Raw genomic sequence first — 20907 nt, 5'->3', positions numbered from 1 at the left:
TTTGTGGTTGGGTATCCCAACCCCTCCACTGGGTGTCTTGCCTGTTTACAGGAGATGACAGGTTCAGGTTCCATATCCTCCGTTGCTAGGGCTCTTGGCTAGGGTCACCCTCAGATTCCTGTGACTTTCCATTTCCCTAGCTTTCTAGCTTGTCCCAGAGATGACACCTGTCCCTGAATCCAGTTGTCTCTCCCAGTACCCAGTCTCTCCATCCTCGCCCCACCTCATCCCTCTTTGCTGAAACCTTTAACTGGCTTGATTTTATACAGGTTTGCGAAGGTAACCACAGATGCTATGGGTTCATGTGTGCAGCAGCCTCATCCTATACAGAGGGCTAGCCTCTCACACAGAGTGTTCCTTCCCATCATCTGGCCCTTACATACTTATATTCATGTTCCCTCATGTGCGTTGCTTGAGCTCCTGAGTGGGAGATGGAAATATTGAGTTTCCGGGCTGAGCACCAGTAGTCACTGGTCAACTTCACAGTGTCTTCTGCCATCGTATGGAGGCAAGGTAAGTCCTAAGCACAGACTTAGGACTACCTCAGACTACGCATCATTCCTTACTTCAGTAGAGACTGACAAAAGGTTGATGGAAACCCAGAGATCCCAATGCAGAAAAAAATTGGCAGCGATTGATCTAATTCTCAGAACTAAGGTGAAAAGGAAAAAGAGGTGGAAATGGGGAAACCTAAAAACTAACTCCAGGCTTTGAAATTTAATGGAAGATTTCCGGTTTTTAATTTGAAGAACAGAGAATCATTCTCTTTCCTCCGTGTTCATAGGAAAGACACATTGTGAGTAGATTTGAACCTTGAAAATAACTACCTTCTGAGCTGGAGAGATGGCTCGCTGGCTAAGAGTGCTTTCTGCTCTTCAGGAAAACTGAGTTTGATTCTCAGCACCTAAGCCAGTAGCTCTTTAGTGTCTTTAAACTTCCCCTCCAGGGATCACAGACTCTCTATTGACCTCTGTGGGCATGTGAACACATGTACCTACATATGAAAGAAAAGGTAAAAATCTTTTTAAACAAAAATTACTTTGTGTGGATGATATGCAGCAGATTAGAAGGAAGTCAGAACAGACAAAGAAAAATCATTAGCAAAGAGTAGTCCAGGTAAGGTATTCAAGGTGTGGAGAAAAATAAAGATCTGGGAGACTCAAGGAGAAAACAGGAACAGAGCCCAGTAACGCATGCACTGAAAACATCATTTTGTAGAGGATGGTGTCAGCGTTTTCAGCTTCCGTAAATGGACACTGAACAGTAACACTATTTACTAAACAGTACGGTATATGGAAACATGTTTGGAAGAGGAAAATGAAGCCTTAATTTTTGACTGTGAAATTTACTTCATGTAAAATAAATTACAGGTAAAAACTTCCTAATTCAAAAAAGCACTAGTCTTAAAGTAAGCTGAAGTCATCTGTCTGTACATGGTAATCAAACTCTTACAACAGGCATGGTATTTTAGGCAGAATATAGAATGAAAAAACATTTGATTCTATCTGCAAAATAAATCTTGGCTCCCATATGTTTGAATACCATATTCTTCCGGAAATAAAGAATATATAAAATACATCAGTTTCATAATTTTCTATCAGTATTTCCAAAATATCTTTTAATTTAATCATTATTTTCTACAGAATTTTCTACAAAATTATTTTCAATAGAAATTATTATCTACAGAATACAGTGATTTTGAATTACTTTAATATATATACACGTTACATATTTGTAGCATAAATATTTGTATATATTTATAGCATGTTATAAATATGATATACATTTGCAACAAAAATCTCAAATCACTGATTCTATAGAAAATAATAATTCATATATTAATTATATATTATATAACTACAAAAGTAAGATTATAATATGACAAACTAAATTTTGTATTATTACACACAGGCTAGCCAATAAATATTACACCCCCTGTAGATAGATGTTATATATTTAGTTGAAGTATAATACATTATTTTGTTTTCAAATGTTTCCTTCAGGCTTTCTCAGCTTATATATATCTTGTAAGGAGGATTCATTCACACAATTGTCACACCAATCTTAAGGACAGGGCACACGAAGTGTCCTTAAGACATAGTACTTATCTTACTTAAATCCAACAACATGAATCCAATAGCACATGGTTTTAAAATCTCTGGGTGATATTTTACAGGACAGGAAATGAGAACAGGAAGGGAAGGAAGGAGACTCACTTGTAATTTTGTTTCTAATAGGTCAACCCAAGTGCCAATTTAAAACATTCATGACAACTACTGTGAATGTCAGTACTGGGAGGAGCTCCTGGTTTTTCTCAGGTTCTCGGAAGTATCCGTGGAAACTGGCTGTCCTGGTTCTTGTCAATAACCAACTTGTCTGAATACCTCCTTCTTCTTAGAAGCCCATGGTCACAATTAAATTGACACAATAGAATATTGTTTGTTTTTGCTTTGTTTTTGTACCTCTCTTACAAGGCTTCACAGAACATTTTCAAACCAAGTCATTTGTCGCCTCATTCTGTTGGCCCACATTAAGTTCAACCTCCCCTTTTTCAGCATTTTTAAGAGAACACAAAGGAATAATGAAATAAAAACATAGACCTGTGTATGAAAACTACGGGTTTACCACTCAAGTGACTCACAGTCTATGTTCTTGACCTGGGTGACTCTGCAACATTTCTGACTTTCTTAACTTCCTTGTTCTTCAATTAAACAAAGTAAAGATGAACATTTTCAGGTCAAAAGTGAAACAAGTATCTAAGGTATTTAGCAAACTATCTTAAATATCAAAATATTCACAAATTAGGCATCTGATATTTAAAAGAAGGTGTCAAAATCAACTTCTAACCACTTTGAATGTATAGGACATTGTAGACATTATTAAAGACACATTTCTACATTTTTTTCTGAAAATTGAGCCATCTGAAAACATATACACGCTACATTTGTATTCACTGTGACTGTGAACTTGATTGATGTGTTTTCTAGGCCTTGATGACTTCAAGTAGTCTGTCTGCAAACAGTGACATGAGTAAAATGTTTTACTTATGCTGCTTCGAACTTAACTAATTTATGCCTCATTTATAGTTCCTCATTTATAGGATCAGCAGGAACCAAAATTAAGGTCAAAATGCAAATTTTGCTTTTAACTGGATAGAAAGGGACACAAGCGTCTTCACAGTACACGAACTCAAACTTTTATTTGAAAGCTGAATTCCATGTGTAATGAAAATAGTTTTGAACCATACATAGCCATAAGCATAATACAAACACCATCTACGACACAAACACATTTCAATAAAGATCTACTGTGAACATTAATCTCAGTGAAAACGAAAAAGACTACTTGGGTGAACCTGCTCCCCATACCTTTTGTCTTTTTGACGATGCAGTCAGTTTAAGATACAAAACAAAGTAAGCTTTGGCTCAACACTACTTATCACACTCTATAGGAACACTAGGGTACATCTATTACCACAGACCACAAACCAGTCCTACTATAACCAATTTAAAGTTGTTACAAGAGTTACGCCTTCATGGCATGTAAACATATTTAGGGTTTCAATTGGCAAATATGTTTTAAATACTTAGAAAAGCAGCCGACATCTCCCCTATTGTCCTCTATCTCTTCCATGAGTATAAAATAGCATAAGTTCATTGTGCTCTAAATTTTCTTTTTATAAACATGGGTACATCTAAAATATCAGATGCCTTTATACCAAGAGAATAAATCCACTGAGTTCACGTCTTACAAATACGCATGCAGAATTAGTGGAAAACACTTTTGTATAGCAAAGACCCTGCTTGATTTTCTTCTGATTAATAATTTTCAATGGCATGTGCAAATTGTACTCCTCTCTTAAGAGCAGATTTCGTTTATTTTCTGTAGATCTGTGTTTTTTTTATAAAAATATATTTATGTGCTTAGAGGGGGAAAAAGTTGAGTTGGCGTATGTGGGGGTGACTTTTTGATACATAATTTGATTACAGGTTGGGTAATGAGGTTAAAAGGCATCTTAGATTTTATCACTTGTAAATTTTTCTTCATACAAAAGAACACCCTGTGATAGCAATCATTAGCACTTTGTAGCACGGTTTGAAATGAAGCAGTTCAGCATCATGCCTAAGGTTTCTGTACATAATATATGCTGGAACCTGGAAGAGAACATGGATTTTCCTGACCCTCAAACATCTCCATCTGAAGTTATCCCCATTGGCAATCCTTCAGATTATATACAATCACATTAAAATCATATCGTCAGTAGACTATAGAATGTTACTGTGAAACCAGTTAAGAACAGAGTTTTACATACTAGCAGCTGCCTGATGACTCAGTGGGCAACTTCTAAACAATTATTGCCCATTTGTAATCAGCATTGCACGTCATGGAGTCTGCCACCCATGGTCTCCGAGACAGAAAAAGAATAAAATCCACTTTAACCAATTGGATTGGTTTTCATTCGAACATACTGAATGCTGTAATTCTACAGTTAAAATTTTAAAAGTCCACGGACCTTGGCCTGCTTTGCTGAAGAGTTACAACAGAGTGAAACCAAGTAGTATTTAAAGGTTTACAGAGGCTAGCAAAAAGTGTTAAAAGCCAATCTTACATTCCAATGGCTGAAGAAAGAATGATGAGATCCATTTGAAACAAAAATATAATAATTTCTGTCAACTTCTGACTCAAAGATTATTAAATTCCTAATGAATCCATTGGGAACTTTTGGGTATTATTTTCAACTTAGATGATCCTTTCAAAACTGGTTTTGATGACAAAGAGGAGGCAGAATAATAGCATAGTTACTGTCAGCTGCATCCTTTATTTTCTCTGGGGCTCAGCACTACAGGTCCTCCCATAAAAATAGCACACAATGATGGATCTTCCAGAAATCTCGGTCCTAGTCATCAGAAAGGGTTGGAGATCTGTTTGTATAACTGGACATCTGGGTCCTTACACTCACGCAGGCTTCCGTTTGGTACTTCCAAGAGGGTAACTGAATACTGAGATCCATGGGTTTTGAAAAAACAAAACCCAAATCAACCAAAAGTTAACAAAAATTAACAAAAAGTTAAAAACAAAAACAAGCTTTTCCTGCCTATGCATTCTGCAGGATGCATGTGGTTAAAAAGTATGTTTCCTATTTATTGGCTCTTTTATATGTTCACGATTTTAATCCCCAAACAACATAATGCATCGTACCAATTAAATATGAAGAATGAACAGTATGGCCAATAATTATACAAACTAAAGTTAAATCTGTGAACCAGTATTTCTTAACAGAGTTAGTAATTTCATGGTGAGGCAAAATTTTTCCATTTAATATGAAAGCAAATACTAATACTTAGTATTTACTTAGATGTATACAGAGTCCTTCATAGGATTTCTAAAATGTTCTAAACCTTATGTACCATTTTAGATGGACTGGTAGCCCTCATGCCAGAAACTAAAGTCCCTGAATCTGTACTAACTTTGATAGAAGGAAAACATTTAAAGAATGATCATACCACTACAAATACATTTACAGTATGATATAAACTAACAGTTATATAAGAGTTTCTAGTTGGGGATTTAGCTCAGTGGTAGAGCGCTTGCCTAGCAAGCGCAAGGCCCTAGGTTCAGTTCCCAGCTCCAAAAAAAAAAAAAAAGAAAAAAAAAAAGAAGAGTTTCTACCGTAGATTATTTTCTTTTTCGAGTGCCGGGGTAAGAATCCAACCAAAACTTATTTTGAAAAGTATGAATGAATTTCCCTTTATGATTATACAATACTTTATTTTGAGACTACATGAGGGAGAGAAATATAAAAACAAAATCCAATTTTTCATATAGTCTTGAATTTGGAACCCCATGTTATTGTGCCTAGCCCCAGAAGGATAAAAATGGATTCTTACATTATATATTCTAGCTGTACAATCATGCCTATTAATGTTCTTTTTCTCACTTTAAAATAAAACACTATGTTTTAAACTGTGTAAATATTAACATAATATGTACAATGCATTCATGAAATACACTCAAGCATCTCGGTATATAAACATAAAGGCAGAAAGCCCTAAACTTACAAATGAAGATATAAAATAGAGACATCAACATCTTCCTGTTTTTAAAATAACCTATGACTACCACTCCCTTTGCAGCCCCAGTTAGTCTGAGTTGAAAGAAGAAAGGAAGGAAGGAAGGAAGGAAGGAAGGAAGGAAGGAAGGAAGGAAGAAAGAAAGAAAGATGGATACAGAGTTGTCATGACTGACAAAAATTAAAAACAATTATCCAGAAATTGAAAACACTATAACTCTGTGTAAAGATAGCAGTCTCTGGCCAAATAGGAGCTCAATAAATATGAGTGGTATGATCCTCTAAGACTTTTGCTACTAAAATTTTAAATAATAACTTTAGACTATAGATTCCATGGAATGTTTAATAAGACATTCATGTTCCTTTTTACATTTTAAATAACCAACTTTTGCTTGCTTACAATCTTTTAACCTGTAGTGAATCAACATCACTAAAACAGTTCTTCAAAACTGAGTATAATTGTGCATCCAGAGAGAAACCCACGCAGTTAGCAACATCAATGCACACACACTGAACAGGAGAACCAGGCAGATGTGGAATATCAGAAATGAGAACTTTGGATTCAGTCAAAGTGGATCTAAATACAGGATTTTTTTCGTGTTTTGCATTTTGAGCACCTGAAATCAAAACCCAAAATGAAACACAGGGTTGAAGTACTTGGCATATGATTCTTTTTTCTTTTTCTTTTGGAAGGCAGTGCTATTTTTCTGAGCAAAATTGCAGAATATCAACCTCTGGACACACATTTTTCACTCCTGTGGAAAAGGCCTTGCTCCCCTTAAGAGACTGGAGAGGTCCAGGTGAGCCAGCCTTGGTGCATGGATGTGCTGTGCTTATGCTCGGAGTGGGAAGGTGGCAGTTGAACTTCCATTGCTTTCAACAGATCCTTTCTCCTTAGCTCCTGTGTAGGCGCCAATAAATGATCCATCTTCGTTGAATATGGACTGATCTCCTTCTCCATATTCCACTAAACTGTCAGCACTCTCTGTGGGCTGCATGTTTCTATTCAGGGACCGAAGGCTTCCCTTGAGAGGCTTTTCATCACTGTCACTAGAAAACAAAACAAGACTTCACAAGGTCTAATAGGTTCTATACTTTTCAGGTTATTCATATTAACACAAATGACAAAGACATACAGCTGAAATGACACATCCACAAAGAAGTATTTAAAAAGCCACAACCCATTTTCTTCATTCTGAGTTACTGAGGAACACTTTATTGTTTTTTTCTCACTTCTGATTCCCTTCAAAATGAAGCATTCCTATGGGGTATGAAGATACAGTGTGATCTATCCTTTCAAAGGAACTGTATAGACAAATAAGTCTATAGACAACAACTAGATTCATAGTTTTGTTTTCTCTCTCCTTATACGATTGCCAAATGGAATATGGGCCATTGTGTAATGCTTTCCCCCTTAAATGTGTACTGATTCATCACAGCCTAATCAAGAGAATATGCTAGAACAGTGAGATATACGTTCTAAGACTGAGTTATCAATATACTATGGCTTGCAACTTGGCTACTTGCTCTGGTGTTTCTACTCTGCCTGAAGCTAAGTATTATGAAGTGCCCCAGAGACAGGTCCATGTGGATTGAAACTGAGGATGACTCTAGCTTGCCAAAATCTGAAGATCTTAATCCATAGGTCTGAGGGAAGCAACGCTGTCAACATTCAGAGAAGGAAGCATATCCAGGCTCAGCCAAACCTCCAGGTGAAACCATAGCTCTAATCAAAAGCCTGTCTCCTGAAGCTCATAAGCCAGATGACCATGCCTGGATTATTTCATATAGGGCTTTAAGATAATATCTAATTATTATTCTAGGTTTTCAGAAATAACCAGGAAGCAAATTCTAATCAGTATGAACATAATTTACAACTTCCCAAGCTAATATCTCTTTTCTTTTCCTTTTCCTGTTTTCTTCCCTTCCTTCTCTCTCTTCTATGTCAGGAGGCATAACAGGAGAAGCTAATAACTAGCAGGTGATCATCCTGAGATGGCCAGTCTTGGACTATTATGTAATTTGTGACTGGTTCGCCCTTATTAAGCAAGGCTGTAAGGGATTCATTTTAGGAAAGATTCCTGCTATTAAAAGGGTTTTCCTGTTATTATTAAACACATATAACAATCATCAAGTAACAGCACACCCCTTTGGAGCAGATCTATACAGACCTACAAAGAAGTACTGTCTTACAGTGATGCTATATAGACAAATAGATGACTTCTTAAGTCTTATTATGACCCTATAATAATTCCTAAAATTATAATGTGATTATTAAGCTCTTTTATAGTGGGACTGCTATTAAGTCTTTCTCTGATAATTCATAATGTAGTGAGAACTCTGCCAGTCTCCTAGGTGTCACCAGTTAATTGCTCTTAGATAGTAATCAGACTTTCTCCTACTCAGAACACATTCCAAGAGGTTGTAAAACAATTAACCAAAGGTCATAAAAAGGGAACTAACGATTTATTATAGGTGCCAGAACAGAGGATAAAATATTGAATGGGTTTATCTATATAAAACTTCACTAGTAACTTAGTTATGGTTTTAAAACTTCAGTGAACCTGTGGAGCTGTGACAGGTAATGGATGGTTAGCCATATAATTATTCCTGATGGATATGCATGCAAACATTCTCTGTTGTAAACTTCTATTTCAATTTATGATTTGATCTTTCATGTGAGCTTGTAATGAACTTTGTAACATGTGACTATGTATTCTGAAAGATGTTTAAGTGTTGAAGACAAAGAGAAGATACACAGAAGGACTGAGCTACAGAAGGACTGAGCTAGAGAGGTTTGAGCTGGAGAGGGACTGAGCTGGAGTCAGGTTTAAGTTAAGGAGAAATGAGGTAAGGAACACTGAGCTAAAAAGATCTGGGCTGAGAAGACATGCACAGAGGAATAACTTAGAGACTATAGGTAACATAAAGCAATGTGCAGAATGCAGAGGAAAAGAGGAAAAAAGGTGAAGCTGGAGAGAGCAGAAGGAGCAGGCAGGTTTTCCTTACCATGGTACAGAACAGGCCATTTCTCAATAGCAACGCAGGCTTAGTCTTATTAAAAGGAAAAAGCCTTTTCTCTTACAAACTTGGGTTTAATTCACCTAGCATCAAAAGGGTAGAAGCTTTCTCTTTCTCTATGAGATAAAGATTGGAGTTCATCTTTCATCCAGAATGAGTGAGTTCTTTCTGTACTGGTGCTTGGTCTTTTGTTCAATTTGCTTATGTAAGTATGATGTGTGTGTAAGTATGTAATTATGAGAATGTATGTGTGTGTGTGTGTGTGTTTGTGTGTGTGTGTGTGAATGTAATTGTGATAATGTATGTAAGCTGGGCCCAACTGATTAGAGTGGAAATGTATAAATGCACATTTATTGGATCTCTGTGTGAAATTATATGTGTTTATGCATATTTGACTATGTAGAAGCTTTTCCTTCTGCAAATGCTATTCACTTCTCTTGGTTCAATAAAAGTTTACTGCTCCAAACTTCCCCCTAGCCTGATAAGCAAGAGGCATAGGGACAAAACGGAAAGGCTCTAGCAATTAATCCTCTACTTTATCTCCTGCTGTTTTAGAATGAGGCTCTAGATGCAAGAGACTGCAGTTTCTGGCCTCAGAGGAACACAGAGGGTGGGTCAGGTACAGTAGCAGTGCATAGTGACTTAGGCATAGTTAAGTAAATCAGCTACAGTAACATAGTAACAGACTTAGATAAGTAAACTTATTATTATACAGCAACCCTAAATATCTCATAAGACAAAGTCTTACCCTCTGCCGACGCTCTTCCCCCTCCGCTGCCTCAAGAAGAACCAACACGAGAAAGAAGACTAATGCCTGGGCTGGCCCCCCGCACTTCTACCCTCTCTTTTCTTTCTTTTCTTCCTTAGAACAATCCCAACTTTTCTCTGATTTACATTTTGAGAAATATAAAAGCATAAAAGAAAGCATCTAACCAGAATAAAGAGAAGTGATAAGCATAGAGCAAAACCAAGTTGTGGTGATGTTCAGATCTATGTTAGCTACTCCAGCCCAGCAGGAATAGCCATTCACTTTTTAGGTCTTGAATTCTAATTGATTAATCAATGCTATTTGAACATGTCTGAGGATTTTTATTTTGATTTTTTTAAGTCAAGTCTCAGATATAGAATTGGGCTTATGTTAGGGTTTTTACCTGGTGCTGCATTTAAAAAGGCTAAATTCAGAACCTCAGGATCTGGTTGCCCCAGATGAGCTAAATCTCACATACACCAGCCTCTGTTGTGTAAGCTTTGCTCCCCAATTTACAGATATTGGTTAAATAAAAGTGGCTACATCCAATTACTGGGGAGAATAGATGAAGGCGGGGCTCCAGTTACAGGGCTGGGGGTTGCAGATAGGGAACACGAGAGGAAGAATGGGAAAGGAAGAAGGAGGGAGAGAAGATACAGAAAATGGGAAGTCTCTATTAGACAGATGGACCATGAGCACATAGCCAAGGGAAATGTCCCCTGAGGAGAGACTGATGGAGCAGAAACAACCCCAGTGAGATTGAAACAGCAAGTATTTGGAAACACAGCTGGGAATTAGCCAGGGTAGCATATAAAAACATACATTAGGGGTAATTTGTCTAGTAATTGTACTGAAACTGATTAAATAAATCTAGTAGTCTCAGTCTCTTATTTATGAGCTATCTGGAGACAGAGATAAATATTTACTTTTAAAACTCATTTACAGGTTTGGAACCTCTCTACCTTTATAAATGTGAAATCGCAGAATTATAATCTGTATCTGTGCATGCAAACGTAAAGTAATCAGGTCCGTAATAGCAATTCTAGGAGTGGATTTAGGCTGTCCCTGCTATCTAGCTTACCGGAACATAACATACGTGCTTTTTACTGAGCTTCAACCAAGGAATCTTGATGCCCACGCTATCCAGAGTGTGATCCACACCTCAGTCCTGTACCTAATAATTTAGTTCTTACAAAAATAGATAACAGTAGACAGAAAAGAAAAAATGAAAGAAAGGGAGAAAGAAAGAAAGAAAGAAAGAAGGAAGGAAAGAAAGACAGTGGAAGGAAGGATAAAAAGGAGAAGGGAGGAAGGAAGGGAGGGGCGGAGGATCAGAGGGAGAGAAGGGAGAAAGGCAGGTAGGAGTGGGGTTTGAGAGGGAAGATATTTTGGTAAAGTATCTTTTATAAAGTCACTATGGTATAGTTCCTCTACTTCAAGTATGAATAAAGCACTTTCTCAACTTGACAAATGTGCTGAAAATGTTCCAACTGAGCACAATATAAAGTTATACTTACCTGTATTCACCAAAAGTTTCATCTTTTGCTGACTGAACTTCTGGATCTGGGTGTAAATCTTCCTTTTCTTTTACTGAAACAAAAAGTTTAAAAGAGTCTAACACCATCCAAAGACATAGTAAAGACATGTCGGCATGACTTCTAAAAAAATCTAATACTATATTCAACTACCCACATGAAAAAGGCAATCTTGACAACCAGCTATAAAACTATCTCTGGGGAGGTGGAGACAGGATTATAAATTTAATTGAAACACTGGGACATAAGACAGGTTCTTGATTCTCTGATCTTTAAAAACTCCAGCAAAAAAAAAATCCCCTTCAAGATGCTTTTGACCACTGCTTTTTCTTAGCTGTTCTTCAATATGAAAAGTTGTTTGCTTTGTTTGAAAAGGCATGAACAGAGGGAGGGCTTCAGACCCTGTATGGGTTCATACTTCATAAATACTTATTTTTTTTAAGGAGAAACAATGAGGACTATTGTATCTCTTCAAAGATTCTAATGAATGAGCAAGATATCCATTATACTCAATGTGAACATAATTAATACAAGTTCAGATTTCAGAGGAAAATTGAAGTGTAAAATTGTGTTATTTTATGTTATGTTTTATAGAATATTTAAGTCATATCCTTCATGGTTTTATGTATATGATAGATTCTCAGTAAATATTTGTTTGGTGAAACTTTAGCCAATCATGGACAGTTCCTAAATTTTAATACTGTAAAATGAAAGATGCAGGAGTTAAATAATTCTCTTCGTAGAAACAAGTTGAACGTAATTCAGATAAAAGATAAACAACAACAACTGGGATTATTTTCTTTTTATTTAATGTACCATCAATCCAACAGATAGTACATTCAGTTCAGGTTGCCCTGTACAATAACAGGAAATGCATCCCCAGGAAGTGTGAACTATAACAAAGCTGGGTATTGAAGACAGTTCTATCAAAATGTAACAGCACAGAACACCAGAGCCATGTATAGAGGCATAGCAGAAGAGGCATACTTCATATAAATGACCACCTTCTTAAGGCATTAAAACACATATGTGACTCAGTAATATACTTTCTGGATATCTGATATGTTTATGAACAGAAAACATAAGTTTATAAGAATTATGATCCTTAAGAACCTATTTTAACTATTTCATATCTAAGGTTTATTTCATTTGATTTATTTGTATGTGCGTGTGTTTGTGGGAGTGCAGGTAGGTACCTGAGGAGACCAGAGTCATCAGATCCACACCCCTACGCCCTGCCCTGAAGCTGGAGTTACAGGCTATTGTGAACTGCAAAGTATGGTTTCAGTAAACCAAACCCAAGACCTAAAATGTGCACTCTAAACCACTAAACCCCTATAGTCTCTTTGACATTCTAAAAGTGGTCAGGGATAGTAGTGCAGACCTTTAATCTCAGCACTTGGGAGGCAGAGGCACAGATGAGTCTGTGAGTTCTAAACCACACTATTCTACCTAGTGAGTTTTAGGCCATCCAGCTTTAATAGCAAAGCATTCTTTCAAATAAATAATGACAGAAATTTAACATTATAGATTATGCATATTTCCTTTGGTTGGATAACTAAAATATTTCTCTTTAGTATATTTTATATATAACGTACTATAAAGTTTTATCTGTGTAACATATAAAAACTTCCAAAGAATGATTCCCAGTATATGAGACTCAAAGTTGAAATTTACATTAAGTCTTAGTGTTACCTGAATACTTTCCACCTCTGTTCCTCTTCACAAAGCAAACAGTTAACAATATCAGTGTGAGAAGAGCAATTGCACACATCAGTCCAATAAACCAGCCTTGAGTGGAGATATCATCATATAAGCCAGCATACTCTATTGTACAGAGAGAAGGCACAATGTTGACCTTTAGAATCAGTCCATGATATTATATTTACACTAGGATACAATCAGCTATCATTTATCAATAATAAATAATCTCTTTGAGCCCATGGGAAATAAAGGAATCTGAAGGGCATTTTGTTGGGAGGCACTAAGAAGGCATTCGTTCCTAAGGAAGAGGCTTTGTCTAGTTGCATTTAGCTTTGAAGATGAGAATCAGAAAGGATAGTTGAGTTAAATGCAGAAGCAGTGGCAAGCAAGTTACAGCACAAGCTGCCTGAGTTGTAAGCAGATTACCGTGGCGCCTCTGTGAGCTTTGGTTTGCTTCAGTCTCTCTTTTAGTTTCTGTTACTAAGAGGTGTTAATTTGTAGGAAATGTTTTCAGTTGACTACTCAGACATAAATAACCATTAAGGCAAACATGGGATCATTGTGACACAATTTCTCTTGGTTACCTTGAAAGACTATGTATGCCAATGAAAAACTGAAATTATGACCTTTATATTTTATCTTTAATATCATATATATGTAAAATTAAACCACAGGACATGGTGAATTGCCTAAGACTACTGCCCATACAATTTCATTTCTCACCTCGCCCTCTTGTCTCAATAACATCTTGAAAAATGCTATCGTTATCACCCCAATTCTTAGTCATTAGGTGAACAATATGTTCCGCTCCCGGCACAAGTACCTCTACAGGGTGACTCTTTTGGGTAACATTTACTCCTTCTGTTATCTTCCTGATACCTTTACCTAAGAAAGGTACACAGTTAAATCATGTGAATCTCAATCGCTGAAAAGCAGGAGAGAAATGTAAAAAATATATATGTATCATTTTTTGAGATGAAGAAAAAATCATTTTGGCATTTTCTATTTTAAATAGCTCTTGAATGTTCAATGGATCCAAAAAATAACATTTCAAGAGTTTTCTCTTAAAATGTTGAGAATGAATGAATGCAAGGATGTCAGCTCATGAACATTAACTGACAAAATGGTACTATAAATCTGCCTAGTCATGTGAATGGCTCAATACCAAACACAGACTCAAAAAGCTTTCAATAAAATTTTGTATTGTTTGAATTTTTTACAGCTAGTGAAAAGTTAAATGCAGCCTTTTTGACTTATGACTACAAATAACATCATGAATTTATCTATGTTTTCAATAAATATATAAACACATTGTGGCCTTGGTCTGCTTTTGTTCTGGTAAGATGGCATCACAATGTATCTAAATATAAAGTACTTTAAATTAGAATCTTCAGCTAGATTTAAGTGCAGGTTTATAGGTACATTTAAATGGAATGGCTTCACTGAGATTTGAAACATGTATAAAAATGAACAATTTTTCAAGAGAAATTATCAATTATATGTCAAAAACTTAATCACTGAACTCCAGAGTAACAGATAAAAATGAGTTCAGCTTAATTAATATACATTAATTTCTGATCCTGCAATTAAATTTGCAAATATGGGCACTGAATGCATAATTTCTCCATGAATCAACTCAACATAAAAAATGTAATTTGGTAAATGTTAACAATTTACACAGGAAATGAAATAAGAACCCTAGTAAGAATATAATGGATGATAGATGATGAAATTCTGTGTTAAGTGGGCATAGAACACAATACTTTATCACAATTTTTTATCACAGAATGAAACCTAGATACATGATTACTGAACAACAGTGAATTTCATTTAAAAGGGTGGGACAGAAGAAATAAAGCCAGTTACACAGAGGAGCAAAGCCCTTAGAATGAATTACTGTTACAGAATGGAGTTAATTCTTACTTTAGAACCCAGAAATATTAGTATGTCACTTGATGCAAGCTTTTGAAAAACAGAAACACAAGTGATATCCTCAAACCAGAAATGATGCAAAAGCATATTCTAACTCCATCCATCCCTCTTTAATTAGGGAACCACCTTCAAACTACAGTGATAACCAGATAACGTGTAAGTGGTAAAGCACAAACTTTCAACTCCACAATCTGTGCTCCCTAATCAAAGGAAGGAGAAGAAAGAGTTATAGCAATAGATTCTAATTTTAAAAGTTATGATTATTAGCATTCTTGGTGCAGCTGAGATATATCTCCTCTGTAGAACTGTGTAATATTCAAAGATTATCTTGATATTTAGTGGGGAAGCAATTATAATTTACAACATGGCAATGTATAACTACAGAAGAGAAATCAGTATCAACAAGGGGAAAGGGCAGTTGCTGGAATATTGAAAATGCAGATCCCTGGAAAAGAACACAAACACCTTAGTATGGCACATTTTTTAACAACCAAACTAGGATAGTGGAGAAATATGCCTTTATACACTGAAGCATCTTATTTCTAACTTCAGTATGCAACAAAGTTGTGGCATCAGTTATGAAACTTCCCACCAAGAGTTACAACACTCTCCAAAAAATTTTAACCATGAATGCAACCAAGCCTTGTTTTGCCAATGTATATAGTAGAATGCAGAGATAGCTAAGGCATTCTGTGGACATCTTTTTCATGCTTCAAATTGTGAAGATTGGGGCTAACCTTTCTCCTGATAAATTGTTGCTTCTATCAAAAAGAGCTACCATCTCTATGTCTTGACATCTTGTATGAACAAGATGGAAAAAGATGGCTCTTCTTAGCCCTACTGTGAATTGAACATTTGATGCCAGTTTTGCACCCTTGAGAAATAATCTTCCTTAGTGACTAGACCATTCTCATCATCTTGAAGCCTAACATTTTGACTACATTAGTAAGCACTTAATTTCATTTGGTGTTTGATTTATGCTCCACTCATGGGTTTGGGAGAAACTTGAAAACTCCTCCTACAAAAGTAACTTTAAGGTTAGAGGAGAAAACAAAGACCCAAAATTCTATAAATAGGACTGGGACAATAACAGGGAGAACCTAGCAGTAAATTGAGAGTTTAACCATTCCTCTCAGGACTACAACGACCATAGTGATCACACATTTGAGTAAATCACAATGTTTCATTAATAAATGATGCACAATTTGATTTTCTTCTTCAGTTCTCCCCTATTCCTGGAATTTCTCCCATAGGTTTAATTGTATTCCCAATCTACAGTTCTGAAAACAACTCAGAACAGAATTATATTTGCCATGCACAATTGTGAATATATGATTTTTGTTTCCTTTATTATTCTCTTCCATATACTCTCCTCTTTCTTCTCTCAAATCCTCCTATGTCTGACAACTCGAATCCCACACAAGTCTTACTTCCTTAACTTTATGCCAATATCAGTTATTGAACACATTTTGCTTTACTGCTTAATCCCCTATTTCAATCTTGATGCACTGTGGATATCATAGATCACTAAGAAAAATCCTAAAATTGTCATTGGAGAAATAATTTTGCAAGGTATATTGTTACAATATAGGGAAAAGATAGAAAGGTATAATTTAATTGTAGCTATACTACATATGAGATCACAGACTGGTAAGCCATTTTCAATTGTTACTTAGCTTGAATCACCACACAGTAAAATTAAATTTGACAAATGAATTCATGTACTATGAGTCAAGTCATAGAAATGGTATATATTAGCTCCTTTATTGTAAAATATATATCAAGGTAAAAGATAAAAAAATTTAGATAAAAATATTCTCCAAAGATAACTATGCTTCTAACTCTGTGAGAAACTTTATGAGCCTTGTCCACTTATTTTCCTTAAGGAGATATCCCTGACCTTTTTTACACTGAGCTATAGTTCAGTAATTTAGAAACCCATGAATGTGAACTTGGCAAACAAGATCAGTAAATTCTGTGTTTGTTTCAGTGGTGCAGAGAGTCAGATAGACCGGGATCCAGCACTTCTAATTTACAGAGGCGTGGTTCCTGCACTCCAGTGTGACTGAGTGAATACACACAATGCAGAAGGCTCATGTACTTACTCCCCTCTCCTAGTGTGGCACCTTCCTCACTGATCGGCTTCCCACAGCCTCTCGAGGTGCATGCCTTCAAGTAGAATTTGTATTTTGTTGTTGCGTTGAGGTTGGAGAGATGCCAACTGGATTTAGATGGAGTCGTAACGTTGATTTCATTTAACTCTCCAAGCTCGTAAGTGTCATTTACTGAAGAAATAAGCATGACATTAGTGAGTCAAGGTTCTTCACAATTGAAGTCACATTGTCTCGTACTTTTGTTTCTATTTACTGAAAAAAGTTGCTATTGTTATTCATCACTATCAACTCTTTCTAGGTACATAGACTTATTATCACTATATCGTCTAAGAGAATACTAGATGCCAGCAATGGTAAAACCTTTTCGAAAATGAGACTGTTTAACTAGGACTTTAAACTCTAGCCATTTGACTTTGAATCACCATGTGAAAATGGAGTCAGCAACCTTAACAGCTTGTGATGTATATTAGACATTTTTCCATTAGCGACCATTTTCTGGATCTTTGATATAAATTCATTCTATTTTTATTGTTTGAGATAATAAATAATAAACACAATGGTTGTTTTATGTTTTCTAGGGTTTCTCATTTAAAATGTGACTTCAGGTGAGCATAGATGCTCGTGGATTGGGGACAAAAATTATTCCTCATCCTTAGTGTGTTGGAGGCGTCATCTATAAAAAGCACATTTAATATTCCCAGTCTCCTGAATATAACTTTGCAATGCAATATGCTATGGAAGCTTGGCCACTGACTTTCATCATTGTTTGACTGACTAGACGCTGTGATGTCCTGTTACTGCAAAGCCCCATCAGAGAGTACAGAACTACATATGGGTAGCTTAGCAGAAAATGAAAATGAAAAATATTGTGTGATCCCAGCACCAATATAGGCTCTTATTATTTCTCTTAGATGCCTACCAGGAATTGTTGTAGATTCTACTACTGAAGACACCAACAACTTTGATGATGAGCCATGGGGAAAACAATCAAGTTGGAAGTGACTCAGAAGATTTCTCTCTGATAATCAGGTTTCATAGTTCCTGAAAGTACTTGAGGAGAAACTTCATCAGCATTCCTAGCAAGTTGTGAACCATGCAAACAATAATAAGGTTCTACCTGGTGAGATATACCCATTGTTGCAATAATGCTAAGACTATTATTGGAATAATCAACTTTTTTTTAAAAAAAAATTGAGGTCTACACTACAGCCTTTTATTGTAAACCTGGCCAAGACTCCATTGTGAGAAGGGCATAAGCTCTTGGGAAGAATGTACTACTGTTATTTTGCTAATTGAGCAAGCTATCGAACTGTCTTCTAAATATTTACCTCTGCACACATAGATTAATGCAATTCTCAGCTCTCATCAGAGATGTCTCTTTTTCCATAGAAAGTTGCTAATACAGAACCGTGAACTGGTTAAAATGCAGTGACTAAGTGACTGGATAGATCAGTTTAAATGGAACATCTAAATGACATTCTCTCCCCAAAAAGGGTCAGTGAATTTTGTGGATGAACCACTAACTCTCTAAGCACCAGAGGTTGGGGAAGGCTGCTCTGAAATTGTGTCTTTTAGACATAACATGGACAGTGGACTCATGAACTCCCTGGAACTATGTTCAGGAGTGTGCTTCTCTATATTTCAGAATAGGTAAAATGAATAATTAATTCCCACTGTGGCTTGAGTGGATATTGACAATCATCAGTGACAGAAGGAAAAAAAATCACAGAAGTGTTGTTCATTCTTTGTAATAACCTTCTACTCATGTAAGCAATGCTAACTGAACACAGTGGTTCATACACATTAAAACAACAACAACAGCATGGGAACAGGAATGGGATTTGTTGGAAGAAGGGGATTCCATAGAAAAAGGAAGGGGGATGAGAGAAGATAATATGTAAGATGAACTAAATTTTATATTAAACATATCAGAAAAATAATAACACATTAAAATTTAAAGTAGGGGAATTTACTGAATGTGCATCATATTTTGCCATCATAAAAACAAGACTTTCACTTAACTCACTGAAAGACAGGACATCTCTGATATATAAAGAACCAATCAGTTCCTGAACTGATTAATGAATTATGAGTTTTAACTAATCTACAGTGCTCTGAAGATTATGTTAAATGCAAAACAGAAAAGACTAAATAATAAAGGGACATGCTTAAAGTATGAAGATGATAATGGCAAGAAAACATCTAACAAAAACCCCCTTTGCACTCCTCAAAAGCATAACTGAAATTTACCTAAAATACTTCCTTATTCTGTATAATGCAATTACATCAAGAAACCAAGGGGTAATTTAACATTGTAAAGATAGAAATGTGTTGGTTACTTTATCACCATTAAACTCTACAAAGTCAATAGAAATAATTAGTAAAATCAATACAAGATCTAGGGAAAGTATATACCACTCTGATATATACAAACATCAATTAAATAGAATGGAGAAGAGAAAAACAAACATACTACATAAAATACATCCAACATTTAATATTAATAGAGAAATAAATAATTTAATTTTAGTGATTTTTAAGAAGTACAGTAATTATTGTAAGTATTAATATTTCAACTACTTCTCTGTTGTGAGAATTAATTTTAAATCACATTTAAACCTTATAGACCGATCAAACAAGTGTCCAAATTAATTGAATTTCAAAGAAAAGATACAACTTCATTAAACCAAATGAAAAATTAAAACCCCTAAATTATTTCAGTTCTGTCCACAGTTTTAAAAGTTGAGTTTTCCGTAAAAACACCATACCAACCAACCAGGCTCCCAGTGACTAAACCACTACCTAACAGGTATACATGGACAGATCCAGGGCTCTAGTTGTATATGTATCATAGGATGACCTTGTTGGCACCAATGGAAGAAGCCCTTGGTCCTGCCAAGGCTGGATGCCCCCAGTGTAGGGGATGTCGGGGGGAGGGGAAGGAGTTTGTTTGGGGAAGGGGAACATCTTTATAGAATAAGGGGAGAGGGATGGGATAGAGGGCTATGAACAGGAAACTGGGAATGGGAATAATATTTGAAATGTAAATAAAAATATCCAATAAATAAAAAGAGAAAAACAGAAAAAAAAATAAAAGTTGAGTTTTGGAAGAACTGTGGCTAATGAACTCAGAATCTAAATATAGTCTGACTTGCGTTTGCATCCTAACCCAGAACTTAATGTTGTATGACTGAAGTATTCTATGTGTGTCAATTCCTTCATCCATAATACAGAACCGAAATACACTATAGCATGTACTTCCAAGGTTGAATGCAACAACATGGAGAAAGCACTTACCACAAAGCAAACACCCAGCAAAAAACATTGAGACACTACTTCTCTTGGAGTTTATTTGTATTTCCTTAAACAGGTAACGCTGTGCACAGCAGGGATCAGAGGAACCTAAAGCTCATATGTGAGCCAGACATGGCAGCTCAAGAGGCCTCAGAATACCAGGGCCATGCTGAGGTTGGCTTTTGTGAGCAGGAGAGACTGCAGGACTGAATGGTTGTAGTCCCAGTGTGTAGGCTACTTACCAATTCATAACCATAAGGTCTTATTGTTGAGCTGCGACTGGAGCTTTACTTTTCATTTTGAAATGATGCTTATACTGGAAGACTATTAACAGATGTGATGACTAAAAGTGCTCTACATTTGTTCAGACATTTTCCATCTAACGGTAGAGAAGTATGCATAGGAGAGGTACCTGAGTCTATCAACATGATCTGTCTGACTAGCAAGCTACCAATAAGGGTTCTTCACAGATAAATGTACTTCTGCTTG

At 36.0% G+C, this 20907-nt stretch overlaps 1 protein-coding gene across 11 annotated transcripts in view; it reads right to left on the bottom strand.

Annotated features, from left to right (window-relative positions):
• Positions 1-3173: 3173 nt before the first annotated feature.
• Positions 3174-20907, bottom strand: part of Chl1 (cell adhesion molecule L1-like) — a 214430-nt gene continuing 196696 nt past the window's right edge. For 6 of the 11 annotated variants that reach the window (XM_039108773.2, XM_039108774.2, XM_063286786.1 and 3 more), the window contains 5 exons: positions 17116-17295; positions 13802-13963; positions 13070-13201; positions 11357-11429; positions 3174-7120 (listed from right to left, as the gene is read on the bottom strand). In XM_039108773.2, coding sequence (XP_038964701.1) covers positions 6904-7120; positions 11357-11429; positions 13070-13201; positions 13802-13963; positions 17116-17295 — 764 coding nt within the window. In that variant the 3' untranslated portion in view covers positions 3174-6903. The remainder of the gene's footprint in view (positions 7121-11356; positions 11430-13069; positions 13202-13801; positions 13964-17115; positions 17296-20907) is intronic. The other 5 variants (XM_063286790.1, XM_039108777.2, XM_063286788.1 and 2 more) reach the window with 1 other exon arrangement.

This window comes from Rattus norvegicus, chromosome 4 (assembly GCF_036323735.1).
Source record: "Rattus norvegicus strain BN/NHsdMcwi chromosome 4, GRCr8, whole genome shotgun sequence".
Classification (NCBI taxonomy): domain Eukaryota; kingdom Metazoa; phylum Chordata; class Mammalia; order Rodentia; family Muridae; genus Rattus; species Rattus norvegicus.
The sequence above is the reverse complement of the archived record's forward strand: the minus strand, read 5'-3'. Positions and strand labels throughout refer to the sequence as shown.